The sequence below is a fragment of the Leptonychotes weddellii genome, chromosome 6, assembly GCF_054177405.1.
Source record: "Leptonychotes weddellii isolate Sample4059 chromosome 6, ASM5417740v2, whole genome shotgun sequence".
Lineage (NCBI taxonomy): Eukaryota > Metazoa > Chordata > Mammalia > Carnivora > Phocidae > Leptonychotes > Leptonychotes weddellii.
Window position 1 is genome coordinate 114,604,797 of NC_138374.1, and position 11,090 is coordinate 114,615,886.

At 54.8% G+C, this 11,090-nt stretch overlaps 1 protein-coding gene across 1 annotated transcript; it reads left to right on the forward strand.

The window, feature by feature from the left end:
* The first annotated feature begins 546 nt into the window (after nt 1–546).
* OPTC (opticin) lies at nt 547–8,122 on the forward strand. Its single transcript, XM_006731557.3, has 6 exons — nt 547–2,028; nt 2,684–2,819; nt 4,367–4,525; nt 5,353–5,555; nt 6,764–6,859; nt 7,356–8,122. Exons 1-6 carry the CDS (start codon nt 1,810–1,812, stop codon nt 7,524–7,526), a joined length of 984 nt encoding a protein of 327 aa, XP_006731620.1. The 5' UTR covers nt 547–1,809; the 3' UTR covers nt 7,527–8,122.
* The last annotated feature ends 2,968 nt before the right edge of the window (nt 8,123–11,090 follow it).

Below are 11,090 nucleotides of genomic sequence, written 5' to 3' on the forward strand. Positions count from 1 at the left end.
AAGAAACTGCCAACCCTCTCAACAGTGGCTCGGAAAAGAGAAAAGCAGCAGACAGAGAAAGAGAAGGAGGGGTGAGGGTGGGAGGTGGGGAGGGGTGCATATGAGGGTGGGAGTGGAGGGGGTAGAGGGAGAGAGAGAGAACGCCCTCTCACCAAACAAAAGACTGGGATGGGGTTCCCGCTGAGCGGAGAGGAGGGGAAACAGCTGGACACCAGGAAGAAGAGAAGTCTGATTGGCCACATGCTGGCCTCAGCCAGCTCCCTGCCTGTACCCTGGCCCACGCAGACGGCCTTTCCACCAGTGTCCCCACTTCTCTGGAAGCTGCGAGGCTTGGTTCTGAAACAAGAGTGCACCTGTGGGTAAGGTTCAAGGTTTGGGGCCCTTGGGCCCCTTTGGGATGCAAATGAGGGGCCTGGGTGCAGGCGGGCAGGATTGGGGGGAGTGGAAGGAGTTTAGGGCTCTAAGCAAGGGAAGTTGGAGGGTGGGGATGGGGGAAGGCTCTGATGAAGAGCTCACTCTTGCTACCGCAGAGGGCTTACCCCTAGCCCAGCTAAGGTTAACAGAGGGGGAGAATCTGCTAGACACTTAGGCAGCTGGCTTTGGGGAGGGCTGCGCTATCACAAACACACCAGCTCCCTCACACGCATGCCACATACATTCCCTCCCCGCTCTGTGCATATGAGCATAAACGGACACACGCTCATCACGCGCTCACGTGCTCATCGTGCACGTACACAATTACCTGTGCACACACGCAGACACCCAGGGAACGCTCTAGATGTGCACACACTCCCACGGTCACATACAAAGAACACGTTTGTTGCTGTAATCATTTGTTTCTAAAAAAGCTGCATTTAGAAAGTATATTTTATAAACCAACATTCTTTTTTAGGCTATATGTCAGCTTTTAAACCCATGTCCTCTGAATGCACTAGGTGTGCCCTATTTATTTCTGCACCCCCAGAGAAAAGTCCAGTGCCTGGAACATAATAGACACCCCATAAATGTTTGTTGAGCAAAGGGGTGAGTGAATGAATAATCTTTTTTTTTTTTTAAAGATTTTATTTATTTATTTGACAGAGAGAGACCCAGCGAGAGAGGGAACACAAGCAGGGGGAGTGGGAGAGGGAGAAGCAGGCTTCCCGCCGAGCAGGGAGCCCGATGCGGGGCTCGATGCGGGGCTCGATGCGGGGCTCGATCCCAGGACCCTGGGACCATGACCTGAGCCAAAGGCAGACGCTTAATGACTGAGCCACCCAGGCGCCCCAGTGAATGAATAATCTTTTAAAAAGCCACAAGACTCCTTGATGATGAAGTTTCTCTAAACCTAGCTTAGTGACTAATGGTTGTACTCTGTGTGTGTGGTTGTACGAGAGAGAACATCCGTATAAATGCACGAGAGTGTGCCTAAGTAAGAGGGGGTGTGCATGCGAGGAGTAAACGAGCCTTTGCCAGGTGTCTACACACGACTGTGTGAGTGAATAGAAGCGTATGTGTGAGCATGTAGGCACTAAAGTGGGGTGGCGGTAGGAGGGCCTGGCAGGAGATGCTCCCGCCAAGATAGCCCCAGCCTTCGGGGGCTTGCACATGCAATGAACGCACTGCACTGAGTGTATCATGAATGGCGTGGGTCTGCAAGTGTGGGGGCGGGAAGTGGGGTAAGTTTGTGAGCGGTTCCCATGAAGCCGAAGCTCGAGAGAGCCCTGTCTCTTAGATGGCTGCCCTTCCTCCTGCGCACTCCCCAGGACTGGACGCTTAGGTGATTCAGTCCCATCTTCATTTCTGCTGCCGCCTCCTCCCAGGGCCCCCATGAAGCTCCTGGCTTTCCTGAGCCTGCTGGGTCTGGTGCTGCTGGGGGCAGGGACAGCTTCTCTCCCCAAGGAGAGGAAGAGGAGAGATCAGACGCTCGGGGAAGGCGATGCTTATGCAGTCCTGGACAACTATGACCTGGGCCTGGACAACTACGACGAGGTCATTGACCTGAGCGACTATGAGGGGCTCACGGACTATGGGGACCAGCTCCCCGAGGTAAGGGGCACACAGCAGACCAGCGGCATTACCTGCAAGACACTGGGCGTCGGGGGCCTGGCCCCTCTCCTGCTGTCCACCGTGCAGGCCTTCCAAGCCTCCGTTCTTTCTCCAGGAGGAGGAGATGCTTGTGCTTCCGTAGAAACTTGTCACTTAGATGATACTAAGAAAGAGGACAACAAAAGTTCAATTTCTTAGCTGGTTTGTAGTAAACTTGATGGGATCCTCCCCTGCTTAGAAGTCCTATATCTGTCCCCCTGCCTTTAAGTCAGACCATAAACCATATCTCACTGGGAGGGGCGGGGGTCAGCCATGTCTTCATACTTTCACTAGAAAAAGAAGCCCCACAACCCCGTCTGCTCTTAGGCTGTCTTCTAGTCTGAAGTCCTTTCTTGGCCCTTCCTGGCCTTTGCAGGGGCTGATCCAAAGCCTGCACCCATTAGCTGTGTGAGCGTGGTCAGTGCCCCTCCCTGGGCCCATTTCCTTCTCCATATAAGGAAGATGCTGCTCTTTAGGAAGTTCCCTTCCTCCCTCCCCTTTTCTCCATGGTGACTCTTCGCAAGTTTGAAACTGGTCACTGAGGCCCCCAGAGTTCAAAATAAAGTCCTTCTCAGGCAAAAACTCGCCTACTGTGTGCTGTGTGCTCTGTCTCCAGGTCAAAGTGACCAGCCTGGTTCCTCCAACCAGGATCGGTTCCACTCAGAGCACAGTGACTCCGAGGAAACTCTCTTCAAAGCCCAAGATGAGCCGGCCTACGATGCTGGGCCTCCTGGACTCGCCAAGCAGCCACAGTGAGTTCACGGTAACAGGTCCCGATGCACATGGGTCATAGGCCATGCAGCCATGACCCGGCACTAGGCCTACCATGGTGAAGTGTTCAGGGTAGGGAGTGAAAGGTTGGGGCTAGCCCTCACTGTAAGGGAGAGGAGGAGAAATAGCCACAGGAAGAACAGAAAGAAAAAAAGAAAGAAAGAAAACCCAAAGGGGGAAGCTGGCTATCCCTAATGCTTTTGGCTAAATGCACAAATTGGATAGGAGGGAGAAAAAAACAAAAGAAAAAGTCAGCACTCTGCTATGCTTAGCAGAGCCACCCTACCTTAATTAACAGCATCACTAGGGGACCAGTTTGAGTGGTAATCAGATTAGAGACAATTAAAAGCCTGTTGAGAAGAATAAATAACTTCGCAGCTGTCACTGGGCATGGGGGCAAATGAGGCAGTCATACTGCTTTTTGGCTCTAAATTCCCCCCTTAGCAGCTCTTTTCCCCTCCCTGATGCCCTCCTGGAGACGGGGATGCTGGCATATCCAGCAGGGAAGGGTTGGCGCTCTGCTGGGCATCAGGACTGGAGCAGAGGAGGCATGCGGTTAATTCCTGACTTGCTTGGCCCTGGCTCCTGTTCTCTTGAGACATTTGCCTTGGGTGGATCTAGGGTATTGGGGCATCAATAGGAATCTGTGACCTCTCAGAGCTACAGGATCTCGGGCTTAAAGAGACCATAAAGGGCCTCAGCTGCATGTGTCATTCCAGGCCTTGGGCTAAGAAGGACGCTGAGATCATCTCTGCTCCACCTACCTTGGTCACTGCCTGCAAAGAAGAGCTGCCTCTTCACTGTGGGGCTGTGTCACTGCTAGCCGACCTCCCCCTTGAGTTGGACGACTGCTGGTCTCCCATTATCTCTGTCCCTTGTAATGGCGAGTGATGGAAACCGCCTGCACTCTTCAGGCCTATGAGCCCGTAGAGGCTCCCAACTTTTTAAAGCCAGTTTGGGTTGGATGGCCTGACCCATGTCTGATGACCACTGGTCATGGAATGAGAACAGGAGAGAGCTGTTGCCCAACAGAAAACTGGGATGCTGACCCCCTAAGAAGGGGAAATGGATTCTGGGCAAGCAGGGTCCACTCCACCGTGGCTTTCTTGCACTTCTCAGAGCCATACAGAACACGCTCCTCACCCACAAGGCAGCTGGCAGGGCGAGCAACCATTGGCCAGTCCACTTAATTCTGGCTTTATTTCATCGTCATTGTGCCTTTTGGGACCAGAGAGGAGCCTTATAGAAAAGAGACCGATGGATGTCCTAGAAACACCCACCTAGGCCCAGAAAAACCTACAGAGGACTGGAGCCTGATAAAAGCACCAGGGGGCCGGGACTGGGTAATAACTGGGAATGGATCTGCCTCTCTTAGGTTGGGGGCTGAGTGCCAGGCTGGGAGCAGCCAACACTGTGACCTTCCGTTCGGGCCATGGCTCAGCCACTCCCTGAGTGAGCACCATTGGTCCCAGAGGCTAAAGGAGGTCTGAGAAGGGTCTCCCTTTGTTCTATCTTCCACCTGGGCCAGGCCTGCCCACATGTCTGGTCTGCGTGTGCCTCGGTTCCTCCGTGTACTGTGACGATACTGACCTGGAGAACATCCCTCCTCTTCCCAAGACAACCACTTACCTGTACGCCCGCTTCAACCGCATCCGCCGGATCCGCGCCGGAGACTTCCAAGGGCTGAGTATGTGGTGCCCTGGCCGAAGACGAGGGCAGGCCTGGCAGAGGGAACCCCCAGGCCCTCTGCCTTGCCCCCCCCGCAGCCACATGAACAGTCACAGACACGGTGTCCCACCTGAGTTAGCCTTTCCCTGCTAGCTTTCAGTCTCCCCAGTACCAAATGGAAATAGCCCAGGTCTCTCTAATCCCTTCCCTTGAAGATTTTGGGTAATAAAAGTGCCCCGTTTCATGTGTTCTCCCCAAAGCTCTGGAAAGCTGGGAAGGGGAAGACAGGATCAAGGCTACATTTTCGGGATTCTGAGGCACTGTAGCTCTGCACCCTCCTGGCCTCTGGACAAGGCCGGGCTAAATCAGCTCCATAGCCCTGATGCTGTTTACCTGTTTGCTGTTTGTTGTGTGTTTTGCTCCCTTATGCCTTATACTCTGCCTCAGCTAGGAGACCTGGGCTCTCATCCAGACTCTGCCACTAATTCCCACAGCCTTCTGGGCCACAGCATCCTTTTATGTAAACCAGCGGTGAAGGGTGGGGGTGGAATGCGTCCAGGCATCGGTGGGCCTGTTGGGTCTTGCCTCTACCAAACCCATCCAAGGTGGGCAGCCACCACAGAGGATAGAACTCCAGGTATTGGAGTTCTGTATTGCAGAATCTGAGGGCTTTCCAGGGGGTCCTGGTTTATGATGTTATTCTCCCAGCTGGGACCCCATGCAGGTGGAGAACTGGCTGGCCTTCCCCATCTTAAAAGGGATGGAGCAGGGTACAGGTGGGTCCAGCAGGGGCAAGGAAAGATGACAGGTCCTGTGTCTCTCTGTGTTCTCCCCCATGCCCCATAGCAAAACTGAAGAGGATTGACCTTTCCAGCAATGCCATCTTCTCCATTGATGATGATGCTCTCCGGCTGCTGCCTGCCCTGCAGGATCTGATCCTCCCAGAGAACCAACTGGCATCTCTGCCCGTGCTGCCTGCCAGCATCGAGGTCCTGGACGTCCGCCTGAACCGGCTCCGGAGCTCGGGGATACAGCCTGAAGCACTCAGGGTGAGCCAGGCATGTAGCCCACCCTCTCCCACCTGCTACCCGTGCCCACAGCCACACACACACGTGCGCGCGCGCGCACACACACACACACACACACACACACCAGGCCCTCCTGGGATAGCCCAGCTCCAACCCTATTCTGGGTCTGAAAATCAAACCCCATTTTCTTCATCTGTTCCCATTGTTTTATTAAACTTTTTGGTTGTTGTTGTTGCAAGAGACCAATTCTGACTCGAGAAAGAGTGTTTAACAACATGCCAGCCCAAGAACCTCCAGGAGAAGGAAATTCAGGCCTGTTATTGGAAATGGGGGGTTGGGGGGTATCAGAAGCCAAGGTCAGCAGCTCTCCCTCTCCCTCTACCGGGCACGCAATCTCTTGGCTTCTCTCCGTGCGTCCATTCCGTTCACCTGTCTGCACCCTCAGCTTCTGCTCCCCGAAAACATTGGCTTGCACGTGACTTGCAATAGTGCTGACTCCAAGACTAACTCTACAGAAACCTTTATTTCCAAAACCCAGCACTAACTAATCATTGTCTTTCTGTGAGCAAGTGCTTAAGGGAGACAATCTGACTGATCGCTGGCTGGCCGGTTCTGATGGGAAGGGCTAAACACCGGGCACAAATCGGGCCCCAGCAGCTGCCCACTCGACAGGGCTCGGATGAACTCCAGGAGTAGTTCCGGTGCGGAGATGACGAGCAGCATGGTCACGACTGCCCCCAGCTCCGTCACACTTGCAGACTTAGTTTGCCTTGTGTGCCTGTGGCTCTCATTCGGTGGCTCTGGATGTGTCCTGAACATGTTCTTCACAGCCATCCTGGGTTTAACATTTGGAGACTTTTCATTTGGAAAAATCCCTTTCTGATAGCAGAAAGGCTGAGGCTGGACTGAACTGTCCCCTTGTCCTCCCTTTCACGCCATCCCTGCCCCTTGCCCGCCCCTCACCTGCTGCTCATTGCAGCTGACCAACTCCTTCACGCCCCCCCAGCTGCCAGACCTCAGTGGCAGGCGCGATCCTTCTGCATCCGGTGGGAGTTAGGGCCTGTGAACTCCCGAGAGACTGGGTGTCCCCTGCAGCCCCCAGTGCCGAGCCTGGCACGTGGCTGAGGCTCAAGAGACCCTCAGGGAACGAATGGGGTCACATCAGGCACCCATCCCTGCCGGGTCCAGCAGCACCTGCCAGCCTCCCATGCCCTTTGCCTCCTCCCTAGGCGCTAGAGAAGCTGCAGTTCCTCTACCTGGCTGACAACCTTCTGGACTCCATCCCTGGGCCTCTGCCCCCGAGCCTGCGCTCACTGCACTTGCAGGTGAGCAGCACCCCCCCAAGAGCAAGAGCATTGAATACAGCCCAGGGGGTGGAGGTCAGATAACCGGGAGCCTCCTTAGGCAGCAGGGGCAGGCGTCTCCTTCACTGAGAGCTCACCGGAGACAGGGATCGGAGGTCTTGCCCAGGCCACTGTCCACAGCCTCGGCGTGACGGCCTTCCTTTCCTTCTCCTGAAAGTGCTTCCTGTCCTTCCATGTCCTTCCTCCCATCTCAGCTGACTGCTTGTTCCTCCCCTGCCTTCCCCTCCGCTCTGTCTCCTCCTCCTCCCTCATCCCTCTTACTCTCTCCCCTGGCTCTCCATCCATCCTCCACGCGCCGCCTCTCCTCCCTCCTTGCTGCATGGCCTTGGCCTTACGTGCCTCGGTTTCTCCACTCTCAAGAGGGGAGGTGCTGGGGAGAGCTGACGGATGCGCCTTCGGCGCTGCCTGGGGGCACTCTCCAGGCAGAGGTTGGCAGCTGTCAGTGTGTTCTTTCCAGAATAACATGATAGAGACCATGCAGAGCGACGCCTTCTGCGACTCCGAGGAGCACAAACACAGCCGGAGGCGGCTGGAAGACATCCGCCTGGACGGCAATCCCATCAACCTGGGCCTCTTCCCCAGTGCCTACTTCTGCCTGCCGCGGCTCCCCACCGGCCGCTGCTGCTAGTTCACTGGCCGCGCTGGGGAGGCCCTCACCGCCTTCCGCTGGCGCCCGGCGCCTCCGCACGATGGGCTTTCGCTCGGGCCGGAATCGGCCTCCGGATCCAGTTGCAAAACTCACCCCCACTCCCTTCCGCCACCTTCTACACGCTCGTGCACACACACACACACACACGCATGCACACACGCACGCACACGTACACACAGATACACAGAGACACATACATGCGCGCACACACACACGTGCGTGCGTTAATGTCCTTCAGTAGCCAAATTTGCATTTCTCATCCTCTTTCCTTAACAACTTATGGCTCCTGACTCAGAAGAGCAGCGTCTACAGCAAAGCTCATTGCCGTATTCCCCATCCCCCCTACCCACACGGAATGCCGGGAAGTCATGGAAGAGGAAGAGGAGAAAGAGAAGGAGGAATCGGGAGAAGCAGTGGCGGGCTTCAGCCAGCTTTTACTACTAGGCTTGCTTGCAGAACCAATTATTACATTTTCCAGAATTTTGTAAGCCAGTCGTTAAACACAGCTTTTATTAAAGATTAAAGTATAAGCTCACATTTAAATATATTAGGTTGAAAATAAATGTAATGAATACTCAAACTCATTCCTTTCCCATTGTTTTACTAGTAACCATGTTCTTGAACTTATTTATGTCTATGACATACTATATAATGACATACCCCTCGTGCTCATCTCTTCCCAGCGACACTCAGTGACATCACATTGGTAGTTTGAAATTGGCCGTGGTGAGAATATTTACACCCCAGAAATCAGTAAATGCTACATGCCTGGATCCTTTGAGAGAGAAAGCTGGTGGTTAAGCATTTGCCAGCACACCACTGAGGAGAAAGAAGAACTATTTCACCACTAGGGGTAGGGTGGGGTTTCTATGGGACTTTCTTTATTTTCTTGCTCTTCCTAGGCCAAGCGCTGCCTGTCAGATCTAGAGGGAGCCGTTCATAAGGATGGAGACTGACAGGAATCTTCACTTGGATGCCCTCTTTGCAGTGCTCCCCTGTTCCTGGCTTACTGGACAGCCTCTGAGCGTGGCTCCACCAGAGCCAGCGGGTTTCCATCCTTGCCGTGCCCTCTTCCATGGTTAACCACCAGAGGGCAGCCTTGTGAAGAGAAATAAATAAATATAGCGATTTCTCACCTGCAACGTTGGCTTCTGGGCGAGGTCTGCTGTGATGGGAGATGGGAAGAAGGCCAACTATGATCTAGTTGACTTGTTCCTTGAATTATAAAGAGAGGAGCGATGTCACCCTTCTCCTTATAAGGAGATGTTGGGCAAGAAGGACCTAATAGATGGGTGCTTGGCATCGGGGGTTGACTGAAGCATAGAAGAGGGTTGAGGCAGGCAATTTTATTGAGCACCTACCTGCCATGTGCTGGGCACCGTGTCCCATGCTGGTGATGAGATGACGTGTAACAGACATATTCCTTTTCCTCGTTGAGCTTAGAGTCTGGCACAGAAAACACATGGGCAACAGTCACACAACCACACTATACAACTCATGACTCCGACGGTAAGAGGAATCCACCGAGTGCTACGGGAGCTTACGGGGGAGACCCAGTCTAGGAGGCCAGCAGACCTGGAAGAAACAACATCTAAGCTGAAACCTGAGGGAGAAGTAGGAGTTAGCCAGGCATTCCGTTGTCAAGGCAATCACTCAAGGTGCGGGGCGTGGGGGGGTCCCCAAGTCTGGCTGGGCCCACATGACAGCCATTGCACTCATCTGCGTCCCCTGCATGTCTAGCACCCCTCCAAGTACTTTGGATCCTCAGGACAGTCCTGTAAGCAGACAAGACAGGGATTCTTAGTCACATTCTTGAGATGAAGAAATCAAGAACTCCAGAAGATAAAAGCGCTTACTGGAGCTCACGTGGCTAGCTGAGGCTTGGACCGAGACACAACACACAGGCTGCAAACGGAGTGGGAAGTCTTAAAGGTGAGAGGTGCCCTCGTGGTTCCTGCGCTGCCTGCCCCCTCTCTCCTAGAGACCCAGGGATGCCGGCACTGGGACCGGGAAAACTGTGAGCCAATAGCTCCCTGTCTTTCCGAGCAGTAGAGAGCAGTAGAATTTCAGAACGGTGAAGTTCTGCCCCTTCCTCTTCCTGTCTTCCAAGGAGCTCGTTACAGTAGGAGGGCTCTCCAGCTCTCTGCCTCTCCCTGTCTCTCTCTCTCATCCACCAGTCCTATCTTCTTCCATGTCCGGCTTTATTGGATTACGACAAGGCCTAGGCATGCAGCAGCTGAAAGCCTCAAGATCCCCAACTGCAAGAAACCATGGCTTAAAAAAAAAAAAAAGAGAGAATTTTCCAGAACTGGGGTTCCTGGGGGCTAGAAACCACATCATACGCACATGCCCCTAGGTTAATCTGTGCTGAGTACAGAAAATCATCTGACCCCCTCTCTAGGGCAGAGAAGGGTGCCAGTAATTCCTGGACTCCTGGAATTTGCCAGATACCATAATAGAAGCTATTATGCACATCAACTCATCCAATCCCAACAACAACCCTAGAAAGTAGGGATGTTTATCCCACGCTGGAAGTGAGGGAACAGGCGTACAGAAGGGCCAGGGCCCGAGGAACACAGCAGTAAGCGGCAGAGCCTGGATTCAAAACAGGGGCCCTCCCGGCACGGGGTCCCAAGTCCTGCTGTCATGCCTCAGGGCCGCATGGACGCCCCTTTCAAGGCCAGTGGAGGGAGGCAGCTCCTGACCGTTGCTTTCCTGAGGCTAGGACAGGATCTCCCGGGGGACCGGCTGCCTGTGCAGCTGTCTTCCTCACTCATCTCCCGTTTGGGGCTCGGGAAGCCCAAGGAATAGAATGAATGTCCTTGTTGGCTGCCTTGCCGAAGAAATTCTAAACAGCGCACCTGTCCCCAGGCCCCTCCGGAATCCAGAGAGGGGCTGGGCGGGGCGAGAAATCCGAGGCAGCTCCCAGCAGCTATTCCAGCCTGAAGGAAGGAGCCGGGGCTCTGACTTCTCGGGGGCCTAAAGCGGTTAGGGTCAGGCTCCCGGCCGGGGAGCAGAGAGCACCTCTTATCCAGCGCGAGGCCCTCCTGTCCTGCCGAATGGCCAACACTGAGGGTGGGTGGATGGCAGTCAGAGGAGGAGACCACGGCGGGGAGAGAGGGGCAGTCAGGCACGAGGGCGGCCTCACCGCCAGGGAACAGTCCGAGGCTGGCTCAAAATCCACCCCTTCCAAGAGCAGGACTCTCCAAGCCTCCCTCATCTGGGTCGTCAGTGGCCATCAGCACCTGTGCTCAACCTTGGCCATCTTGATGACGGCCCTGGCTCTTGGGTGGCTCCCGAGGGGGCCGTCCTGCCAGCCCTGTAGGAGGAAGCACCTCTCCCCTCTTCAGCACCCCATGGCCTTGGGACCTCTGCCTGGCCCTGTTCTGTGAGGCTCGGAGGAGGAGGGAGGGGACACCAGCAGCGGGAGTTTGCAAAGACTGCCCCCCACCTGCTCGTCCTCAGCTCCGCAGCAAGGCCAGGGCCAGAGGGGACGGGTGGGGAATGGAGGGTGCCAGGGAGTGACCCCACCTAGACTTTTCT

Excerpts from the sequence above, each read along its gene's own strand:
- OPTC (XM_006731557.3), top strand. The coding sequence starts at position 1,810 with ATGAAGCTCCTGGCTTTCCTGAGCCTGCTGGGTCTGGTGCTGCTGGGG. Across the intron at positions 2,029-2,683 it reads ATGGGGACCAGCTCCCCGAG|GTCAAAGTGACCAGCCTGGT; the intron begins GTAAGGGGCACA and ends CTCTGTCTCCAG. Across the intron at positions 5,556-6,763 it reads TACAGCCTGAAGCACTCAGG|GCGCTAGAGAAGCTGCAGTT; the intron begins GTGAGCCAGGCA and ends CCTCCTCCCTAG.